The sequence below is a fragment of the Oratosquilla oratoria genome, chromosome 40, assembly GCF_046742065.1.
Source record: "Oratosquilla oratoria isolate Oo_2021 chromosome 40, ASM4674206v1, whole genome shotgun sequence".
Taxonomy (NCBI): domain Eukaryota; kingdom Metazoa; phylum Arthropoda; class Malacostraca; order Stomatopoda; family Squillidae; genus Oratosquilla; species Oratosquilla oratoria.
This window is the reverse complement of record NC_134816.1, coordinates 45,405,198-45,427,290: the sequence shown is the minus strand read 5'-3', so window position 1 is coordinate 45,427,290 and position 22,093 is coordinate 45,405,198. Positions and strand designations below refer to the sequence as shown.

The window sequence follows — 22,093 nt, the reverse complement described above, 5'->3', positions numbered from 1 at the left end:
GAGGACGAGGAAGGAAGGGGGAGGGACGAGGAAGGAAGGGGGCGGAACGAGGAAGGAAGGGGGAAGAGGAAGGCAGGGGGAGGGACGAGGAAGGAAAGGGGAGGGCGAGGGCGAGGAAGGAAGGGGGAGGACGAGGAAGGAAGGGGGAAGGCAGAGGAAGGAAGAGGAGGACGAGGAAGAGAAAGGGGAGGCCGAGAGGACGAGGAAGAGAAAGGGGAGGACGAGAGGACGAGGAAGAGAAAGGGGAGGACGAGGAAGAGAAAGGGGAGGGGCGAGGAAGGAAGGGGGAGGGCGAGGAAGGAAGGGGGAGGGCGAGGAAGGAAAGGGGAGGGCGAGGAAGGAAAGGGGAGGGCGAGGAAGGAAAGGGGAGGGCGAGGAAGGAAAGGGGAGGGCGAGGAAGGAAAGGGGAGGGCGAGGAAGGAAAGGGGAGGGCGAGGAAGGAAAGGGGAGGGCGAGGAAGGAAGAGGGAAGAGGGGCGAGGAAGGAAGGGAGGGAAGAGGGGCGAGGAAGGAAGAGGGAAGAGGGGCGAGGAAGGAAGAGGGAAGAGGGGCGAGGAAGGGGGAGGGGCGAGGAGGAAGGAAGGGGGAGGGACGAGGAAGGAAAGGGGAGGGCGAAGAAGGAAGGGGGAGGGCGAGGAAGGAAGAGGGAAGAGGGGCGAGGAAGGAAGAGGGGCGAGGAAGGAAGAGGGAAGAGGGGCGAGGAAGGAAGAGGGAAGAGGGGCGAGGAAGGAAGAGGGAAGAGGGGCGAGGAAGGAAGAGGGAAGAGGGGCGAGGAAGGAAGAGGGAAGAGGGGCGAGGAAGGAAGAGGGAAGAGGGGCGAGGAAGGAAGAGGGAAGAGGGGCGAGGAAGGAAGAGGGAAGAGGGGCGAGGAAGGAAGAGGGAAGAGGGGCGAGGAAGGAAGAGGGAAGAGGGGCGAGGAAGGAAGAGGGAAGAGGGGCGAGGAAGGAAGAGGGAAGAGGGGCGAGGAAGGAAGAGGGAAGAGGGGCGAGGAAGGAAGAGGGAAGAGGGGCGAGGAAGGAAGAGGGAAGAGGGGCGAGGAAGGAAGAGGGAAGAGGGGCGAGGAAGGAAGAGGGAAGAGGGGCGAGGAAGGAAGAGGGGCGAGGAAGGAAGAGGGGCGAGGAAGGAAGAGGGGCGAGGAAGGGGGAGGAGCGAGGAAGGAAGAGGGGCGAGGAAGGAAGAGGGGCGAGGAAGGAAGAGGGGCGAGGAAGGAAGAGGGGCGAGGAAGGAAGAGGGGCGAGGAAGGAAGAGGGGCGAGGAAGGAAGAGGGGCGAGGAAGGAAGAGGGGCGAGGAAGGAAGAGGGGCGAGGAAGGAAGAGGGGCGAGGAAGAGGGAAGAGGGGCGAGGAAGAGGGAAGAGGGGCGAGGAAGAGGGAAGAGGTGCAGGAAGGAAGGGGGAGGAGCGAGAAAGGAAGAGGGAAGAGGGGCGAGGAAGGAAGAGGGGCGAGGAAGGAAGAGGGGCGAGGAAGGAAGAGGGGCGAGGAAGGAAGAGGGGCGAGGAAGGAAGAGGGGCGAGGAAGGGGGAGGGGCGAGGAAGGAAGAGGGAAGAGGGAAGAGGGGCGAGGAAGGAAGAGGGAAGAGGGGCGAGGAAGGAAGAGGGCGAGGAAGGAAGAGGGCGAGGAAGGAGGGGGTGCGGGGGGGGGGTGATACTCACGCGGGAGAGGGAGGGAGTGATACCACTGGATGGGCGTCCCCCTGGGCGCCCCGATGACGACACAGGTGACGTTGATGTCGCTTCCGGCCCGCATGAAGACTTCAGAGGCGCCGGCGATTTCAGCTCGAGGCTCTGAAAGAACCGAAAAGAGACACGAGAGGCCTTAGTCGGATGTGGCAGGTCAAACCGGGTCATCAGGGAAAAGTGGAATAGCCCAAAACGTCGTACTGCACGCTTACGGTTATTTTAGGTCACATCAGGTCACGACAGGTCACTTCAGGTCACAGTTGGTCAGGTTAGGTCGCGCCATATCAAGTTAGGTCGGGCAAAAGCACTTTAGCATGTTAAAATACCGATACGACGGGTCACTGTGACCGAGTTCAAAATGAACCTGACTTACGATATAGAACGTAAGCTGCACCACAGTACCGGTGGGCAGAGCACTTTAGCATGTTAAAGTGCCGATACGACGGGTCACCGTGACCGAGTTCAAAATGAACCCGACTTACGATACAGAACGTAAGCTGCACCACAGTACCGGTGGGTAGAGCACTTTAGCATGTTAAAGTGCCGATACGACGGGTGACCGAGTTCAAAATGGACCTGATCATTAACTACTACCAAGAAATAAGAACAACTGACAAATATGAACTACTACTAACTACTACCAACAACTGACAACTATCATCTACTAACTACAGCGAGAGTGAAGCTGTGATACAAATGCTCTGCTCGTTAATTTCCACTACTAACCACTACTATCAAATACTACTAACAACAAATATTAAAACTACTACTACTACCAAGAACTACTAACTGCTAAGCAGCGCCTTCCACCCCACCTCAGACTGTGAGCGTGAACCTGAAGGCTGCTCACTAACTACTAATGACAAGTATTAACCACTACTAACTACTACCAACAACTACTAACTACGCAGCTCCAGGCGTCCCACCTCGGACAATGAGCGTGAACCTGCGGTACACTATCTACTGACAACAAATATTAGATACTACTAACTACTACCAACTACTACTAACTACCAACAACTACCAACTACGACTAACAACTGCTAACAACAACTACTTACAACAGCTGCTAACAACAACTACTAACAACTACTACTAACAACTACTACTAACAACTACTACTAACAACAACTACTAACCCACCTCGGACGGTGAGGGTGAACCTGCGGTACATCTTGGGCTGCGTGGAGACCTGGCACTCGTAGACGCCCGAGTCGCGGGTGACTGGGCGCCGGAGGACGAGCACCCAATAGGGCGAGCCCTCCTGGTGGCGGGCCTCGAACCGGTCGTCCGAGGTGTAGGTCGTCGAGCCCGTCGTCAGCACGTGCAGGTCGCTCCGCCGGATCCAGGAGACCTGTAGGGGGGAGGGGGAGAGTGGGGGTGCGTGGGGGAGGGGGAGGTTGGTGGGGATTGGGGGAGGGGGAGGTTGGTGGGGATTGGGGGAGTGGGAGGTTGGTGGGGAGTGGGGGAGAGGGAGGTTGGTGGGGAGTGGGGGAGAGGGAAGTTGGTGGGGAGTGGGGGAGAGGGAGGTTGGTGGGGAGTGGGGGAGAGGGAGGTTGGTGGGGAGTGGGGGAGAGGGAGGTTGGTGGGGAGTGGGGGAGAGGGAGGTTGGTGGGGAGTGGGGGAGAGGGAGGTTGGTGGGGAGTGGGGGAGAGGGAGGTTGGTGGGGAGTGGGAGGTTGGTGGGGAGTGGGGGAGAGGGAGGTTGGTGGGGAGTGGGGGGTTGGTGGGGAGTGGGGGAGGGGGAGGTTGGTGGGGATTGGGGGAGGGGGAGGTTGGTGGGGATTGGGGGAGGGGGAGGTTGGTGGGGATTGGGGAAGGGAAGGGAGGGGGAAAGGATGGAAGAGGGGAGATTGGGGTAGGAGAGAAGATGGGATGAGGAGAGAGGAGAGTGGGGGAGGGGGAGAGGAGAGTGGGGGAAGGAGAAGGGAGAGTGTTGGCAGGGAGTAGGGAGAATTTGGGTATGGGGGAGAGGTGGGGGAAAGAGAGGAGGGAGGATGGGGTGGTGAAGGGAGAGTGTGGGAGGAAAGGGGAGAGGAGAGGGGAGGGGAGGAGGGGTTAGGGGGGAGGAAAGGTGGGGAGGACAGGAGTGGGGGGAGATTGGGGAGGAAATGGAATGGAGGAACGAAAAGAAAATGAGAGTATATTAGTGGTGTTGGTGATGATGATGATGACGATGATGATTGATGATGACGACGATGATTGATGATGACGACGACGACGATGATGATGATGGTTATGATATGATTTGTCTACTTACTAATTTAATATTTTTGTTCAATCTTTTACTCATTTCTTTCCATTTCCTTCTGAATATTATCATTTCTTGTTAACTGTGAAGCACCTTCATCATCATCAACCTCTATTGTCGCAAATATACAAATAAATAACAATAAAACAAAAAAATACAGAAATAAAAAATTAACAAAAATAAACCTGAATGTATAAATATACAAAGTTAAACAAAAAACAAACAAGTAAAACAAAAAAATAAATGTAGTAAATAAATGAAAAACACCTAAAAGAATAAAGAATAAACGCCTCCAATTCGGAGTCTCCCCACCAAATGGCCATTTCTTTCCTCCTTTCTTTCCTCGACGACGACGACGACGACGACAGCGAGAGGCTCCGTCATTCATCCGGTTAATAAACAACTCTCACAGGAGCGTTAGGCGCTTGTCCTTCCCGTCCTGTTGCTCCTTAATGAGAAGGACGACGCAAATGCGAGGCTCAGTTATGACAACGACAGAGGCAAGGTCTTCGTTTACCTTGTCAGAGGATACTAATGTTTCACACACATACACAAAAAAAAAAATAGATAAATAAATAGAATAAAATAAAAATGGAATAAAAATGTAAAATAAGTAATAATACTAAATAATAATTAAATAGAAATAAATAAATAAATCAAATCAAATAAATAATAATAATAATTACACAAAAATAAATTTATAAAATAAAATAAAAATAGAATGAATAATAATAACGATAATTAAATATATATAATAAAATGAATAAAATAGAATAAATTGCTCGAGATTCCTGTTATTTCATTCCTGTATGTATCAAGGATTACACAGGTCATATCGTTTCTATCCTCATAGAGTATCTCTTGCTGTTTCATGTGTATTTGTAAGTGTGGCCCATAAGGTATGTGAGTGTGTATGCGTGTGTGTGTGTGTATGCGTGTATGTAATAATAATAGGTTTATTGAGATAGCAGTGATACACTGACAATAATACAATCGAGTACTTTTATGAGTAATATAGTAATTATAAGAGTGATATGCTTAGTCTAAAATTTATAATGAGTTTATTGTGCGGACAATGGATGGAATAGCACTGTTCTTGTATCGGTCAGTCCTCGGTGCTCTGATGGGTTTGATTTTGTTAGAATGCAGAGTTGCGTATGTGTGTGCGTATGTGTGTGTGTATGCGTGTGTGTGTGTGTGTGTGTGTGTGTGTGTGTGTACAGCAGACGGAACAAAAGTCACCAAAGAATTCTGTCAGTGAGGTCATGATCCCAATGGCGCTCTTTACATATTTCATTCTTATTATCGCCACCCAGGGCAGTGGACAAGATGCAGAGATGACCCGTCATCCAGGAGGTGCCAAGATAAGAGGGTGGAGGGGAGTGGAGTACGTAGGGGATGGAATGGGTGGGAGTGGTTTCTGTGTGTGTGTGTGTATTCACTTGGTCTTTGGATCACGTGTTGGACTTGTGATCGACAGCTATTTCCCTCCTGGAAGAGAGCTCAGAGCTCGTAGGTCCGATCTATGGGTAATGCATACACACACACACACACCCAACTCCCCGCCCACGAGAGTCAGAGTAACGACCCGAAGCGCCGCAGTGTGTGTGTGTGTGAATGTGTGTGTGTGTGAATGTGTGTATGTGTGTATGTGTGTGTAAAAATACATATCACACCTCCAGGAGTCACTTATCTGTAGTCAAAAATGTCACCTCTGCCCCATATTGTGTGTGTGTGTGTGTGTGTGTGTGTGTTTGGCCTTTGGTATATGTAGGTATGTATTACCGCCACGCGATTGAGACCCTATTCTTGATCCAAGCTTGCCAAAAATCACCCCACCCACCTCTCACACACTCAAATCAACGAGGCGCCTGGAGCCGACCATATCAAACTAAGGAGAGGGTCAGGTCGAGCTGAAAGGGGGATGATTTAATCTCAACATCTACACACACACACACACACACACACACTCGTATGTGCACACATGCGCACAAACATTCACTCACACAAACTCACATATGCACACATACACACAAACATACACACACATCAAACATACACTTACATGCACACAAACATACACTCACACATGCACACACACACACACATGCACACAAACATACACACGCATGCACACACATACACTCACACATGCACACACACATGCACACAGACGCACACATATACACACATACGTGCACACACATGCACACACACACACACACACATGTACACACATACACGCACACATGTACACACATACACGCAGACACAAATACACACACAAGCGAGCAATTCCTATTTAAGTTCTTTTTGGGGCAGGACGTAAAAGACATTTACATTTCTTAAAAGAAAAAACAAACAAATAAAGAAACAAATTCGAGGGCAGACCGAAAATTAGTTCAATGAGCATTGAAGGCATTCATCGATTTCTGTTATTCAATACCATTTAAATTAATTCCTTTTTTCTTGTTTTTTTTTGTTTTGTTTTTTTGTTTTTTGAAGCGTAATTTCCGTTCCAAAAAAAGGGACGACGAACAATAAGCTGAGCAAACAAAACTCCGTCGTAAATGAAACTAATCTTCCCTTTGTTCCCTTTTCGTTACTGTGTGTGAGCCGGCTACGATCACCCGTTCGTGTCCCCCCTCCACCACCACTCCTGCCCTCGCTCCCTTCCGCCCCCTCGCTTCGAAACCATCACACATTGCCCGTTCAGCGCGTGAGACTGCCCATAAGGACAGAAGCGCTGGGAATCTACAGTCCACAACAACAACAATAATTTCAGCCGTTTAACGAACTATGTCAACTTATAGACTGGCCAAGGAGAACTGACAGATATCCTGGCAGACAGTGATGGATCTGCCGTGACAAATACACTGGCAGACAGACAGTGAAGGTTTCTACCGTGACAGATGCACAGACAGTGATACCGTGACAGACACACAGACAGTGATGTTTTCTGCCGTGACAGACGCACAGACAGTGATGGAGTCTACCGTGACAGACACACAGTGATGGATTCTACCGTGACAGACGCACAGACAGTGATGGATTCTACTGTGACAGACGCACAGACAGTGATGGAGTCTACCGTGACAGACACACAGACAGTGATGTTTTCTGCCGTGACAGACGCACAGACAGTGATGGATTCTACCGCGATAGATGCACAGACAGTAATGGGTTATACAGTGACAGACACACAGACAGTGATGAGTTCTGCCGTGACAGACACACAGACAATGATGGTTTCTGTCGTGACAGATGCACAGACAGTCATGGAGTCTACCGTGACAGACGCACAGACAGTGATGGGTTTTACCGTGACAGACACACAGACAGTGATGGTTTCTGCCGTGACAGTGTTTTTTTTTTTTTTTTTTTTTTTTTTTTTAAGCAGACCTGAACATCGACGGGGTGCGAAAGCCATTTGGCTTGTTGGGATCAAGAACCCACGACTCTCTCCCTTCCAAAAGATTATCCTCTCTCTCTCTTTCTCTCTCTCTCTCTCTCTCTCTCTCTCTCTTTCTCTCCCTCTCCTCTCTCTCTCTCACTCTCTTTGAGAACCTTTCTCATCTTCTACTCCTTTATGGTACTCCTCTTCCTCTTCCTCTTCTTCCCATTTCTCAGAAACCTCTTCCTTCTTTCCCCAGGATTCTTCACGTCCCTACAGAATCCTCCACAAACTTACCCTCCAGTGATCACCCTCGTCCTCCTTTCCCTCCACTACTTCCTCCTCCCTCCCTTCACTTCTCAGCCGCATCTTCCTCCTCCTCCCCTTGTCCTCTCCACCACGGAATCTTCCTACTCCCTCCCTCCACTTCTCAGCTGCATCCTCTTCCTCCTCCTCCTCCTCCCCTTGTCCTCTCCACCACGGGATCTTCCTCCTCCTTCCCTCCACTTCTCAGTTGTATCCTCTTGTCCTCTCCACGGTATCTTCCTCCTCCCTCCCTCCACTTCTCAGTTGCATCCTCTTCCTCCTCCTCCTCTTGTCCTCTCCACGGGATCTTCCTCCTCCCTCCCTTCACTTCTCAGCTGCATCCTCTTCCTCCTCCTCCTCTTGTCCTCTCCACGGGATCTTCCTCCTCCCTCCCTCCACTTCTCAGATGCATCTTCCTCCTCCTCCTCCTCTTTCCTCTCCACCACGGGATCTTCCTCCTCCCTCCCTCCACTTCTCAGTTGTATCCTCTTCCTCCTCCTCCTCCTCCTCCTCTTGTCCTCTCCACGGGTTATTCTCTCCTCCCTCTCTCCACTTCTCAGTTGCATCCTCTTCCTCCTCCTTCTCCTCTTGTTGTCCTCTCCACGCGATCTTCCTCCTCCCTCCCTCCACTTCTCAGTTGTATCCTCTTCCTCCTCCTCCTCCTCCTCCTCCTCCTATTGTCCTCTCCATTCCTCCTTCCCTCCACTTCTCAGTTGCATCCTCTTCCTCCTCCTCCTTCTCTTCCTCCTCCTCTTGTCCTCTCCATTCCTCCCTTACTCCAGTTCTCAGTTGCATCCTCTTCCTCCTCCTCCTCCTCTTGTCCTCTCCACGGGATCTTCCTCCTCCTCCTCTTTCCTCTCCACGGGATCTTCCTCCTCCCTCCCTCCACTTCTCAGTTGCATCCTCTTCCTCCTCCTCCTTCTCTTCCTCCTCCTCTTGTCCTCTCCATTCCTCCCTTACTCCAGTTCTCAGTTGCATCCTCTTCCTCCTCCTCCTCCTCCTCCTCTTGTCCTCTCCACGGGATCTTCCTCCTCCCTCTACTTCTCAGTTGCATCCTCTTCCTCCTTCTCCTCCTCCTCCTCTTGTCCTCTCCACGGGATCTTCCTCCTCCCTCCCTTCACTTCTCAGCTGCATCCTCTTCCTCCTCCTCCTCCTCCTCCTCTTGTCCTCTCCATTCCTCCACTTTTCAGTTGCATCCTCTTCCTCTTCCTCCTCTTGTCCTCTCCACGGGATCTTCTCTCCTCCCTCTCTCCACTTCTCAGTTGCATCCTCTTCCTCCTCCTTCTCCTCTTGTTGTCCTCTCCACGCGATCTGTCTTCTCCCTCCCTCCACTTCTCAGTTGCATCCTCTTCCTCCTCCTCCTCTTGTCCTCTCCACGCGATCTGTCTCCTCTCCACAGACCCCTCCTCTTCCTCTAAGCCAGTGGTTCCCAAACTATCTCATATGACGTCCCTTCTCGCTTCCAGAAGAACCACACGACCCCCAACACTCTTTTTATATTTAATATTAAATTATATATCTTCTATATATATCTTTTTTGTTTTTGTCTTAACAGAAAACGGGTTGGACTACTAGAATCGTACTTTGCACATATGTAACGGTAGGTGCTTGTTCTTGGAATTATTTATCTATTTTTATCAATTTCTATTTATTTCTATTTTTATCTATTTTATTTATCTATTTGTTATCATTTTAATATTACATTGCACCACATAAGTCTACGGTAATAACGCGTCTTCTGGACATTGTGGCGTCTACGCCTTATTTTTATTTATTTTCTTCCTCTTCAGTGTTACATTACACCAAACAAGTCTACGGTAACCGCGCGCCGGTTTTCGTTAAGCTTCGAGCTTCAGAGAAACCTGAAACTCGCTCACTGAAACCTACAATGAATTCAGAGTTCAAAGCGAACAGAGTCATGTCACTCACTAGGTTAACTTCAGCTTCAGGATTAAGCTTCACCTGGATTGGCTCAACCATTCTGGACTGATACGAGAACGTGGATATATACGAACCTCCTTGAAATTTACTTTAAGTTGCCGTTACTATTACTATTACTATAACGCGATAATCATATCAATGTTATTATAATTATTGTCCCTTTATTATATGTTTTTCTTTCTTTTTTTCCTATTGTCCCCATCATCATTTAAGAAAAAATAAAACTCTTTAGGACTACTGCTCAGACTCGATGCCCTTCTTGACCTTAACGCTGCAAACAGGATTCGAATCGTCGTGCTTGACCTTCCTTCCAAGGTGGTTGCCATACCCCACCACCTGCACACCTTATCATAAAAACAATGACCAAACTCCTTATTACATGACAGTTATCATGACTTCAACGATCAATGTTATCTTTCCCTGTGATGTTTTATTCTTGTTTTGAAACATAATTGGGGCTGATGAGGGGGGTCGGATAGGCTCCTCCTCCTGCAGCAGGACCTCTCGCCATCCTCGACCTCGCCTCCTGCTGTCGTAGGATTCGAGTCCTGAGCTTTAAGCGCCTTCTGGCCTGCAATTCCTCCTCCTTAATTACCCGCTTGTCTGCTCCGTAATGAAAGTCCCTCACAGCTTTGCTCATTCCGCCGCCTTCGTTCATCTTTCTTCACAGTGCCATTTCCGTTCTTTCCCTCGGGTCCATAGACCTCTCTCTCTCTCTCTCTCTCTCTCTCTCTCTCTCTCTCTCTCTCTCTCTCTCTCTCTCTCCCTCTCTCCCTCTCCCAAGATATAAATCATGACAGTATACACACACATACACACTCTCTCTCTCTCTCTCCCTGTCAAGACATAAAACATAACAGTATACATAAATACAAATGCTCTTTCTCTCTCTCTCAAGATATAAATCATGACAGTATACATACACATACACTCTCTCTCTCTCTCTCCCTGTCAAGACATAAAACATAACAGTATACATAAATACAAATGCTCTTTCTTTCTCTCTCTCTCTCTCTCTCTCTCTCTCTCTCTCTCTCTCTCAAGATATAAATCATGACAGTATACACACACATACACACTCTCTCTCTCTCTCTCCCTGTCAAGACATAAAACATAACAGTATACATAAATACAAATGCTCTTTTTCTCTCTCTCTCTCTCTCTCTCTCTCTCTCTCAAGATATAAATCATGACAGTATACATACACATACACTCTCTCTCTCCTGTCAAGACATAAAACATAACAGTATACATAAATACAAATGCTCTCTCTCTCTCTCTCTCTCGCAATATATAAAACATATATATACAAATTCTCTCTCCCTCTCTGTGTGTGTGTGTGTGTGTGTGTGTGTGTGTGTGTGTGTGTGTGTGTGTGTGTGTGTGTGTGTGTGTGTGAATATGTAAAAGATAACAGTATACATAGACATTCTCTCTGTCAAGATATAAAATGTAACATTATACATGCATACACATTCTCCCTGTCTGTCAACATCTGAAATATAATAGTGTATATACACACATGCATGCATACATACATGCATATATCAAGTATGTCCCACTTAGGAACCTTACTCTTTGGTCTCGATAGGTTTTCACACACACACACACACACACACACACACACACACACACACACACACACACACACACACACACACATAAGGTTATGTGTCCTGTGTCCATTGTGTCCTGCTCATAACTCGAGCCGCCCTTAATTGTGTCCTGGAGGACACGGACACACACACACACACACACACAGACACACACACACACACACACACATAAGGTTATGTGTCCTGTGTCCATTGTGTCCTGCTCATAACTCGAGCCGCCCTTAATTGTGTCCTGGACGACAAAATGCCCCTGGCTTTCGTCGCCAGCGACGTTGTCGTCGTCGTCGTCGTCCTCATCTTCTTCATTGATCGCCCTCGAAGGGACACCTCGCACTTGAAGACGCCTCAGACACCTTCGATAGACCGAAGTGTCTGTCTTGTCCTCTCTTTCTCTCTCTCTCTCTCTCTCTCTCTCTCTCTCTCTCTCTCTCTCTCTCCGTCTGTCTGTCTCTCTTGCTGATTTTGGTTCTGTGTCTGTGTGTGTGTGTGTGTGTGTGTGTGTGTGTGTGTGTGTGTGTGTGTGTGTGTGTGTGTGTGTGTGTGTGTGTGTGTGTGTGTGTGTGTATCTCAATGTCTCTCCTGCTAATTCCGAATTCTCCCCTCTCTCTCTTGGTGGTTCTAGACCCTGGTTATCTCTCTCTCTCTCTCTCTCTCTCTCTCTCTCTCTCTCTCTCTCTCTCTCTCTCTCTCTCTCTCTCTCTCTCTCTCTCTCTCTCTCTCTCTCTCTCTCTCCTGGTTCTAGTCTCTCTCTCTCTTTCTCCCTATCTCTCTCTCTCTCTCTCTCTTCTCTCTCTCCCCCTCTCTCTCTCTCTCTCTCTCTCTCTCTCTCTCTCTCTCTCTCTCTCTCTCTCTCTCTCTCTCTCTGCCCTTCTAATTCAAATTACCTTTGGCTACGGTCCGTCCAAATTAAACTCAAGACAAGAAAAGAAAATTCAGCGAGGAAATTTAGTTTATATAAAAGAGTACCTAACTTGCTGAAATACACGGATTAAGTAGAAGAAAAAAGGCGGAGAACGATGATGACGGGGGTGTATTCTTTAAGAAATTTTGAAAATTACGAAGATTCCCCCAATTCCAACCGGAGAGGAAAATTATGCTCTGTCCGAATTTTTGGAATTTTTTTTTTTTTTTTTTTTTTTTTTTTTTCCTGAGCGGCGGTCCTAATAGAAGGGCGTCGGGGACAATCACCTCCCCCCTCGGCCGCCCGTCACCGGTTGTCAGTTCTGCATGAGTGACAAGGAGTAAGACATGCAATTCAAACTGATAAAGACCTTAGACTCAGTCCGGGTACCGAGTGTCAGCTCTCAGGGCTTCACCTGATAGATGACCACAACATGCAGGCACACACATACATACACACACACGTGTGTGTGTGTGTGTGTGTGTGTGTGTGTGTGTGTGTGTGTGTGTGTGTGTGTGTGTGTGTGTGTGTGTGTGTATTTACCTAGTTGTATTTTACGGGAAGGGGAGCTATGCTCGCGGTGTCCCGTCTCCATACCTCGTTTTATCTAGACTTTTTAAATTCGTACATCGTTTTTGCACATCCCACATTCTGTGTGTGTGTATTTTATTCACTTGGTCCGTGATCGACAGCTATTTCTTTCCTGGAAGAGAGCTCAGAGCTCGTAGGTCCGATCTATGGGTAATGCTATGACCTTACACACACACACACACACACCCAACTCCCCGCCCACGAGAGTCAGAGTAACGACCCGAAGCGCAGCGGTACCGAAATAATTTCGGCCCTGGGCAGGATTCGAACCAAGAACTACGGGCCACTATGGTAGCAGTTCAGCGCTCTACCAACTGCGCCACCGAGTGTGTGTGTGTGTGTGTGTGTGTGTGTGTGTGTGTGTGTGTGTGTGTGTGTGTGTGTGTGTGTGTGTGTGTGTGTGTGTGTGTGTGTGTGCGTGTCTACAGATTAACCCAGGAAGTTTGAAGCTGCAAGACAGAGCGCCTAATTAATTGGGCTCTCCTCCTCCTAAGAGCCGCTAAGCTCTTTGTTAAAGTGTCTCAAAGTCGGGCCATAAACGCTGCCAATCCGCCGACAAGTTTCTCCTGGACTCCGGCAGATTCCGACAGATTCTGGCAGATTCCGACGGAACGTCATTTCTCTCCCAGCCCCGTCAACAAACTCTCTCTTGAATTACTCGCTTTTATGTACAGCCATGAAAGAGAGAGAGAGAGAGAGATTGGAGAGGAAGATAACAAAATAGAGAGAACTACATAGAGATAGAACGAGAGAGAGAGATTAGAGAGGAAGATAACAAAATAGAGAGAACTGCATAGAGATAGAACGAGAGAGAGATTTGAGATAGAGAAGAAGATAACGAAATAGAGATAGAGAGATTAGAGAGGAAGATAACAAAATAGAGAGAACTACATAGAGATAGAACGAGAGATTTGAGATAGAGAAGAAGATAACGAAACAGAGATAGAGAGAGATTAGAAATAGAGACGATGACGAAATAGAGAGACCGACATAGAGATAGAACTTAAGAGATTAGAGATGGAGAAGATAACGAGAGGGACTGACATAAGAGATAGAATGAGAGATTAGAGATAGAAGATAACGAGAGGGACTGACATAAGAGATAGAATGAGAGATTAGAGATAGAAGATAACGAAATAGAGACCGACTTAGCGATAGAACGAGAGAGATTAGAGATAGAGAGGAAGATAACGAAATAGAGAGACCGACATAGAGACAGAACGAGATTAGAGAGAAAAGATAACGTAATTGGGAGATCGACATAGAGATAGACCGAGAGAGATTAGAGATAGAGATAGAGAGGAAGATAACGAAATATAGAGACCGACATGGAGACAGAAGCAGATAACGAAATAGAGAGACCGATATATAGAACGAGAGAGACAGAAAGAGAGAATAAGAGAACGAAATAAAGAGACAGAGAAAGAGAAAAAGATAACGAAATAGTAAGAGACACCAACACAGAGAACGAGAGAGAATGGGAGAGAGAGAGAATAAGAGAACAGAATAGAGAGCTAGAACGAGAGAAAGAGAGAGAAAGCTTGCACACCACGGGAAGCGACCCAAAGAAAATCACCTTTTTTTTTCCTCTTTTTTTTTCTTTTTTTTTCCTCTTTTTTTTTCAACCAAGGCTCGCTCGCCAGTACCATCAACAGAGAGAGGGCTTACAAGCCACGCCAGTACCAACTCCCGTAATGGACTCTTTCGTTCCTCCTCTTGTTTATTCACCTATTTTTCAGGATCCAATCTTCTTCCCTAGGGGGGCGTGAACACTCCCCTCCCCCCCCTAGGCCCGTTGTCCCCCCCAGGCCCCTTGCAATCCCCCCCCACACCCCCAAAGGTTCTCTTATCTATGGTGCCATCTGCGACCTCTTTTACATACGATGCGTGTTATGAGGTGCTGTTTATCGCTGATGAAGATTCTTACACATAAGGTCATTCTCTTTTTTTCTTCTTCTTTTTCTTGAGTTGGAGGTCTCCCTCTTTCTCTCTCTCTCGCTTTCTCTCTCTCTCTCTTACTTTCTCTCTCTCTCGCTTTCTCTGTTTCTCTCGTTCTCTTTCACTTTCTCACTCTCACTTTCTCTTTCTCTCTCTCGCTTTCTCTGTTTCTCTCGCTCTCTTTCTCTCACTTTCTCTCTCACTCTCACTTTCTCTCTCATTTTTTCTGTCTGTGTCTCTCTCACTTTCTTTCTGTCTCACTCTCACTTTTTCTCTCACTCTCTTTCTGTCTGAGGAGACACTAAATAATTAGATTAATTCCTGAAATCATAGCTCACCGTATTACATCATAATTCTGAAATCAGTGGATTATTTGAAATAAATCTAAGACTTAACACTGAAGGGGGGTTTATCAATAAAATGAATAAAAATCACCTGCCGACACCGGTAATAAAATCATAAGCCTGATATCGAGATCATCAAAGAGGTATTCGAATGGATCAAGGGCTTTAAGAAGGGCGATATAGGCAAGGTCATCATATTAAGACACCAAGGCTGGACTCGCAGTAATGGGTTTAAATTGGACAAATTTAGATTTAAGAACTGGTTTACTAATCGGTGGTTAACGAATGGAATAGACTTAGTAACGTGGTAGTTAGTGAGCGTTGAAACTATTGGTTAGACAGCTTTATGGATGGGGATGACAAGTGGTAAAAGGATATGGAACTGGCTAGTGTAGGCCTTATGGCCTCCTGCAGCCTCCTCCATTCTTGTCCTTAAAGAGAAAATTAGACAACTTTATGGATGGGGATGATAGTGGTAAGGGGTATGGAACTACCTAGTGTAGGCCTTATGGTCACCTGCAGTCTCCTCCATCCTTGTTTTAAGAGAAGGTGATATAACTTTATGGATGGGAGTGATTGGTGATAAGGAGCACGGAACTACCTAGTGTAGGCCTTATGGTCTCTTGGAGCCTACTCCAGTCTTATGTTAAAAAAAATAAAAATCGCTTATTAACATCTTCATCGCCGTGGTTTCCCTTGGTGTGCAAGCTCGCTCGCTCTCTCTCTCTCTCTCTCTCTCTCTCTCTCCTCTCTCTCTCTCCTCTCTCTCTCTCCTCTCTCTCTCTCTCTCTCCCTTCTCTCTCTCTCACTCTCCCTTCTCTCTCTCTCACTCTCCCTTCTCTCTCTCTCACTCTCCCTTCTCTCTCTCTCACTCTCCCTTCTCTCTCTCTCACTCTCCCTTCTCTCTCTCTCACTCTCCCTTCTCTCTCTCTCACTCTCCCTTCTCTCTCTCTCTCTCTCTCCCTTCTCTCTCTCTCTCTCTCTCTCTCTCTCTCTCTCACTCTCCGTCTGTCTATCTGTCTCTCTCTCTCGCCTCTCTCTGTCTCTCTCTTCTCCCTCCTCTTTATTTCTCTCTCTCTCTCTCCCTCTCTCTCTCCCTCTCTCTCTCTCTCTCCTCTCTCCCTCTCCCTCTCTCTCTCTCTCTCTCCCTCTCTCTCGTTCTATCTCTGTGTCTATTCTTGGCGCCGTTGATTGATTTTATTCAGGTAAAGGGGGGCGGGGTAGGGGGGGTGAGGGCGTGAAAATGGACAAATGTTACTGATACACAAACCTACACTTCCCATAACATTTACCCTCAGATACAGAAATTCTATTTATTTATTAAATTTTATTCATTTATTTATTTGAAGCGTCCGTCCCTCGTTGTCTTCCCTGACATTTCTCTGTCCGTGGATCTTATTAATTCATGCCCACTCTCCCCTTTCATGCGGTTTTTCCCGAGCTAACAGCACTAGAAATATCTATGTATTACTATAAAACAAATAAAAATAAATAAATAAATCATAAATAGATAAATAAGCAAATATTCATACACTCTTTTGATGCGTTTTTTCATGCTAACACTAGAAATATCTATATTACTATAAAACATACAAAAATAAATAAATAAATCATAAATAAATAAGCAAATATTCATACACTCTTTTCATGCGTTTTTTTCATGCTAACAGCACTAGAAATATCTATGTATTACTATAAAACAAATAAAAATAAATAAATTATAAATAAATAAATAAGCAAATATTCATACACTCTTTTGATGCGTTATTTTTTTTCGAGCTAACAGCACTAGAAATATATATGTATTACTATAAAACAAACAAAAATAAATAAATAAGCAAATAAAATATATAAAACAGATAAACATAAAATAAATATACAAATAAATAAGAATTAAATAAACATAACAGAATATACAAGATAAAAAAATATATGAAACATAATTAAATAAATAAAAAAAAATATATATATATATACCAAAATATATGAAATTAAACAATATATGAAACGGATAAATATGTAAAGAAAATAAACAAATAAATAAAAATTAAATAAACATAAAACATATAAAATAAAACGATAATGATAATCTACTGAGCGTACGCTTAAGTTTGCTAAAAAATATAAAAAACAAAATAAATAATAGTTTGGGACTTTCGTTTACTAGCGCTTCTATCTGCAACGCTCATAAAAGAACAGATAAAGAACACAAAATAAAATAAACATTAATATATGTTTACACAGAAAATATAAATTAAAAAGAATATATTCACAAAAGTACACGTGGAAAATAAAACCGAAATTGATAAAATATAAAATCTCAAATGTCGTGACATTTACCATTAACGCCTCACAAGCCCCCCTCTCCCTACCCCTCCCCATCTTCTCCCCCTCCCCTCCCCATCTCCCACTGCCCCTCCCCCTCCATCTTCTCCCTATCCCCCTAACCCCCTCCCCCTCGTCCCCCCCTCCTCACCACCTCCCCTCCCCACCGCCCCTGTTCCCCCTCCCCATCTTCTCCCCATCCCTCTAACCCCATTTCCCCTCCCACATCTTCTCCCCTTCCCCATCTTCTCCCATTCCCCATCTTCTCCCCCTACCCCATCTCCCCCTCCCCATCCACCTAAACCCCCCTCCCCATCCACCTAACCCCCCTCCCCATCCACCTAACCCCCCTCCCCATCTCCCATCCTCCTCCCCGATCTTCCCCTCCCCATATTCTCCCCTCCCATCCCCATTCCCCCTCCCCGTCTTCTCCCTCTCCCCCTCCACATCTCCCCTAACCTCCCTCAACTCCCCCCAACGCCTCCCCTCCCCCTCCCCATCTTCTCCCCATCCCTCTAACCCCATTTCACCGCCTCTCCTCCCCCTCCCCCCCCTCCCCTCCCTCTCCCCATCTTCCCCTCACCCTCCCCCACCGCCTGGCAGGCAAGAGCCACCAGCTTAACGCCCAGGAATCACTTTTCCCGGATGCAATATTCATTGAAGACACTCAGGCCCTTCTCAAGGCCGCAATATCTTCCCTGAAGGCTTATTACTCTCCTGAAAGACCTGAAGCATCGCCCTGAAGCCAGGGAGGGGGAGGGGGGAGGTTGGTGGGGGAGGAAGAGGTGGGAGGGGGTGGGGGAGGAGGGAGAGGTGGGAGGGGGTGGGAGGGAGAGGTGGGAGGGGAGGGGGAGGGTGGAGAGGTGGGAGGGGGGTGGGGGAGGGAGAGGTGGTAGGAGGAGGGGGAGGGAGAGGTGACGGCAGTGGGAGGAGGGGGAGGGAGAGGTGGTGGGGGGAGGGGGAGGGAGAGGTGGGAGGGGGGAGGGGGTGGGGGAGGGAGAGGTGGGAGGGGTGGGGAGGGGCGGGGGTGAGGGGGAGGTGGGAGGGGGAGGGGGAGGGGGAGGGGTGGGGGGAGGGAGGGAGGGTGGGGGGGAGAGGGGGGGGGGGTGGGGGAGGGAGAGGTGGGAGGGGGGTGGGGGAAGGAGAGGTGGGAGGGGGAGGGAGAGGTCGGGAGGGGGTGGGGGAGGGAGGGGGAGGGGTGGGGGAGGGAGGAGGGGGAGGGGTGGTGTTGGAGGGGGTGGGGGGAGGGAGGGGGTGGGGGAGGGAGGGGGTGGGGGAGGGAGAGCGGGGGAGGGGGAGGGCGGGGAATGGGGGGGACTCTGAAATCCACCCCAAATACTTTTGTTGTCCTTACCTCGTTTCCAATAAACTTGTTTAAAAATTACAATGTAATGTACATAATGTAATACCATTATCAATATTATTATTACTATTTCTATCAATATTATTATTATTATTATTATTATCATTACTTTTACTATATTATTATTACTATTTTTGCTCACGAGTTGTACTTTTATCATTATTATCATTATCATTATTATTATTATCATTATTATTCTTATTATCAGTATTATTATTACTGTTATTATATTATTATTACTATTTTTGCTCACGAGTTGTATTTTTATTTTTATTTTTGTCTAGTTCATAACTCCATAACCTATTACTCACTCCTCCCCTCGTACTCCAAACCCTCCGTCACAGAAACCGTTGAAACTGTTAAAAAATTAAATAAAAACCGTTAAAAACCGTTAAAACCGTTACTCAACGTACACACCCAAACCTCCGTCTTTCAGGCTGTTGTTACATTTACGATTTTGTTTGAGATTGTTACATTTGGAATTAACAATCTCCTACCCCCTTCCCCCCCCACTACCAAGACTTAAACCTTTCATAACACGAATAACAGTGTCCTTTATATGCTGATGTCTTTTACAAAGGCCCAAACAGGAGAAGATGTATGTGTATGTATCTGTGTGATACCCCTTACTACGGCTGATAGCGGGCCATTTTTTATGCTTTGTTCTGTGGGGAGTGGGGAGGAGAGGGGTAAGGGGGGGGAGAGAAGAGGGGTAAAGGGGGGAAGGGGGGAAAGAGGGAGAAGGGGGGTGAACTGGATCAACCTAACCTTTTCCAGGGTTGTTTAAATGTGTGTGTGTGTGTGTGTGTGTGTGTGTGTGTGTGTGTGTGTGTGTGTGTGTGTGTGTGTGTGTGTGTGTGGTTCTGTGTGTGTGTGGTTCTGTGTGTGTGTGTGGTTCTGTGTGTGCGTGTGTGGTTGTGTGTGTGTGTGGTTCCTGTGTGTGTGTGGTTGTGTGTGTGTGTGGTTATGTGTGTGTGTGGTTATGTGTGCGTGTGGTTTTGTGTGTGTGTGGCTGTGTGTGTGTGTGGCTATGTGTGTGCGTGGCTATGTGTGTGTGTGGTTATGTGTGTGTGTGGCTATGTGTGTGTGTGGTTTTGTGTGCGTGTGGTTCTGTGTGTGTGTGGTTCTGTGTGTGTGTGGTTCTGTGTGGGTGTGGTTGTGTGTGTGTGTGTGTGTGTGTGTGTGTGTGTGTGTGTGTGGTTCTGTGTGTGTGTGTGTGGTTCTGTGTGTGTGTGGTTCTGTGTGTGTGGGTGGGGTGTTTGTGATTCACTATGGTCTTGGATCACGTATTGGCTCGTGTGTGTGAGAGTGAGTGTGTGATGTGTGTGTGTGTGTGTGTGTGTGTGTGTGTGTGTGTGTGTGTGTGTGTGTGTGTGTGTGTGTGTGTGTGTGTGTGTGTGTGTGTGTGTGTGTGTGTGTGTGTGTGTGGTTGTGTGTGTGTGTGGGGTGTGTGTGTGTGATTCACTATGGTCTTGGATCACGTATTGGCTAGTGTGTGTGTGTGTGTGTGTGTGTGTGTGTGTGTGTGTGTGTGTGTGTGTGTGTGTGTGTGTGTGTGTGTGTGTGTGTGTGTGTGTGTGTGTGTGTGTGTGTGTGTGTGTGTGTGTCTGTGTGCGTGTGTGTGCTTGTTTGTAGTCACTAGTAAGTTACTAATATATTCTGGAAATACACTGCATATCAAGTGTTCTTGACTACGTAACTACCCTCCCCTCTCTCTCTCTCTCTCTCTCTCTCTCTCTCTCTCTCTCTCTCTCTCTCTCTCTCTGTATTACTTCTCTCCGTCTCCCATCCCCACCTCCTTAGGACCACACACACACACACACACACACACACACACACACACACACACACACACACACCACACAACACACACACACACACACACACACACACAACACACACACACACACACACACACACACACACACCACACACACACACCAGACACACACACACACCACACACACACAACACACACACACACGAAATATGTATATATCTATATATATTGTATGTAATAGCATGATGAAAACTCACAATTTCCTTGTTAACTTGTGAGGTGTCATCAAGCTATTATATACACTTCTTACCAGAGGGAGAATCTCCTATGTATACTCATATATATATATATGATATATATATATATATATATATATATGTATCTGTATATGTATATGTGTATATGTATATGCATATGTATATATGTATATAGATTATGACGCTTATATCGGCGGTCGACTAAACCTTCTTGTGTAAACTTTACTGGTGTCCTACGGAGGATATTAGTTCTTAAATTTTGAGAGCTCGCCTCCGAAGAGGTAAGAGGAGGAGGAAGAGAAGGAAGAGAAGGTAGAGGAGGGGGAGGAGGGAGGAAGAGGAAGAGGAGGATATTAGACCTTAAATTTTGAAAGGTCCGCCTCCGAAGAGGCAGGAAGAAGAAGAGGAGGAGGAGGAAGAGCAGGAGTGGAGGAATAGTACAAAGAGAAGGAGGAAGAGGAAGAAGATAAGGAAGAGGAGAAGGAGGCGGAAGATGAGGAAGAGAAGGATTAGTAGGAAGAGGAAAAGGAGGAGGAGGAAGAGGAAAAGGAGGAGGAGGAAGAGGAGTAGGAGGAAAAGAAGGAAGAGGCGGAGTGGGAGGAGGAGGAAGAGGAAAAAAAAGAGGAGTGGAGGGAAGAGGAAGTGTAGTACAAATAGAAGGAGAAGAAGGCAGAAGAGGAGGAGGAGGAAGAGTGAAAGGGGGAGGAAGAGGAGGAAGAGGAGGAGTAGGAGGAAGAGGAAGAAGAGGAGTAGGAGGAAGAGGAAGAAGAGGAGTAGGAGGAAGATTGAAAGGGAGAGGAAGAGGAGGAGTATGAGGGAGAGGAAGAGCAAAAGGAGGAGGAAGAGGAAGAAGAGTAGAAATAGGAAGAGGAAGAAGATGAATAGAAATAGAAGGAGGAGGAGGAGGAAGAGGAAGAGTGAAAGGGGGAGGAAGAGGAGGAAGAGGAGGAGTAGGAGGAAGAGGAAGATTGAAAGGGAGAGGAAGAGGAGTAGGAGGAAGAGGAAGAGCAAAAGGAGGAGGAAGAGGAAGAAGAGTAGAAATAGGAGGAGGAGGATGAAGAGTGAAAGGGGGAGGAATAGGAAGAGGAGGATGAAGAAGTTCGAAAGGAGGAGGAAGAGGAAGACGAGGAGTAGAAATAGGAGGAGGAGGAGGAGGAGGAAGAAGAGGAGGAGTAAGATAAAGAAGAGTGAAAGGAGGAGGAGGAGGAGCAAGATGAAGAAGAGTGAAAGGAGTAGGAAGAGGAAGACGAGGAGTAGAAATAGGAGGAGGAGGAGGAAGATGAGGATGTGATCAGGAGGGAGGAAGGGGTGGGGAGTGTGGGTGGGGGGCGTGGCCTCTATGCATACAGAGACGGTAATGCATATGTGAGGTCCTCCGACGAGGAACCAATCCTCTGGAGGGACGCAGCGC

The 22,093-nt window shown here is 47.1% G+C and overlaps 1 protein-coding gene across 1 annotated transcript in view; it reads right to left on the bottom strand.

Annotated features, from left to right (window-relative positions):
* The window catches only part of LOC143020847 (uncharacterized), a 563,130-nt gene that overhangs the window by 12,307 nt on the left and 528,730 nt on the right, over window positions 1-22,093 (bottom strand). Inside the window, exons 3-4 of the mRNA XM_076177687.1 lie at window positions 2,820-3,030; window positions 1,650-1,781 (exon numbers count right to left, since the gene is read on the bottom strand). Of these exons, the coding sequence (XP_076033802.1) occupies window positions 1,650-1,781; window positions 2,820-3,030 (343 nt within the window). The remainder of the gene's footprint in view (window positions 1-1,649; window positions 1,782-2,819; window positions 3,031-22,093) is intronic.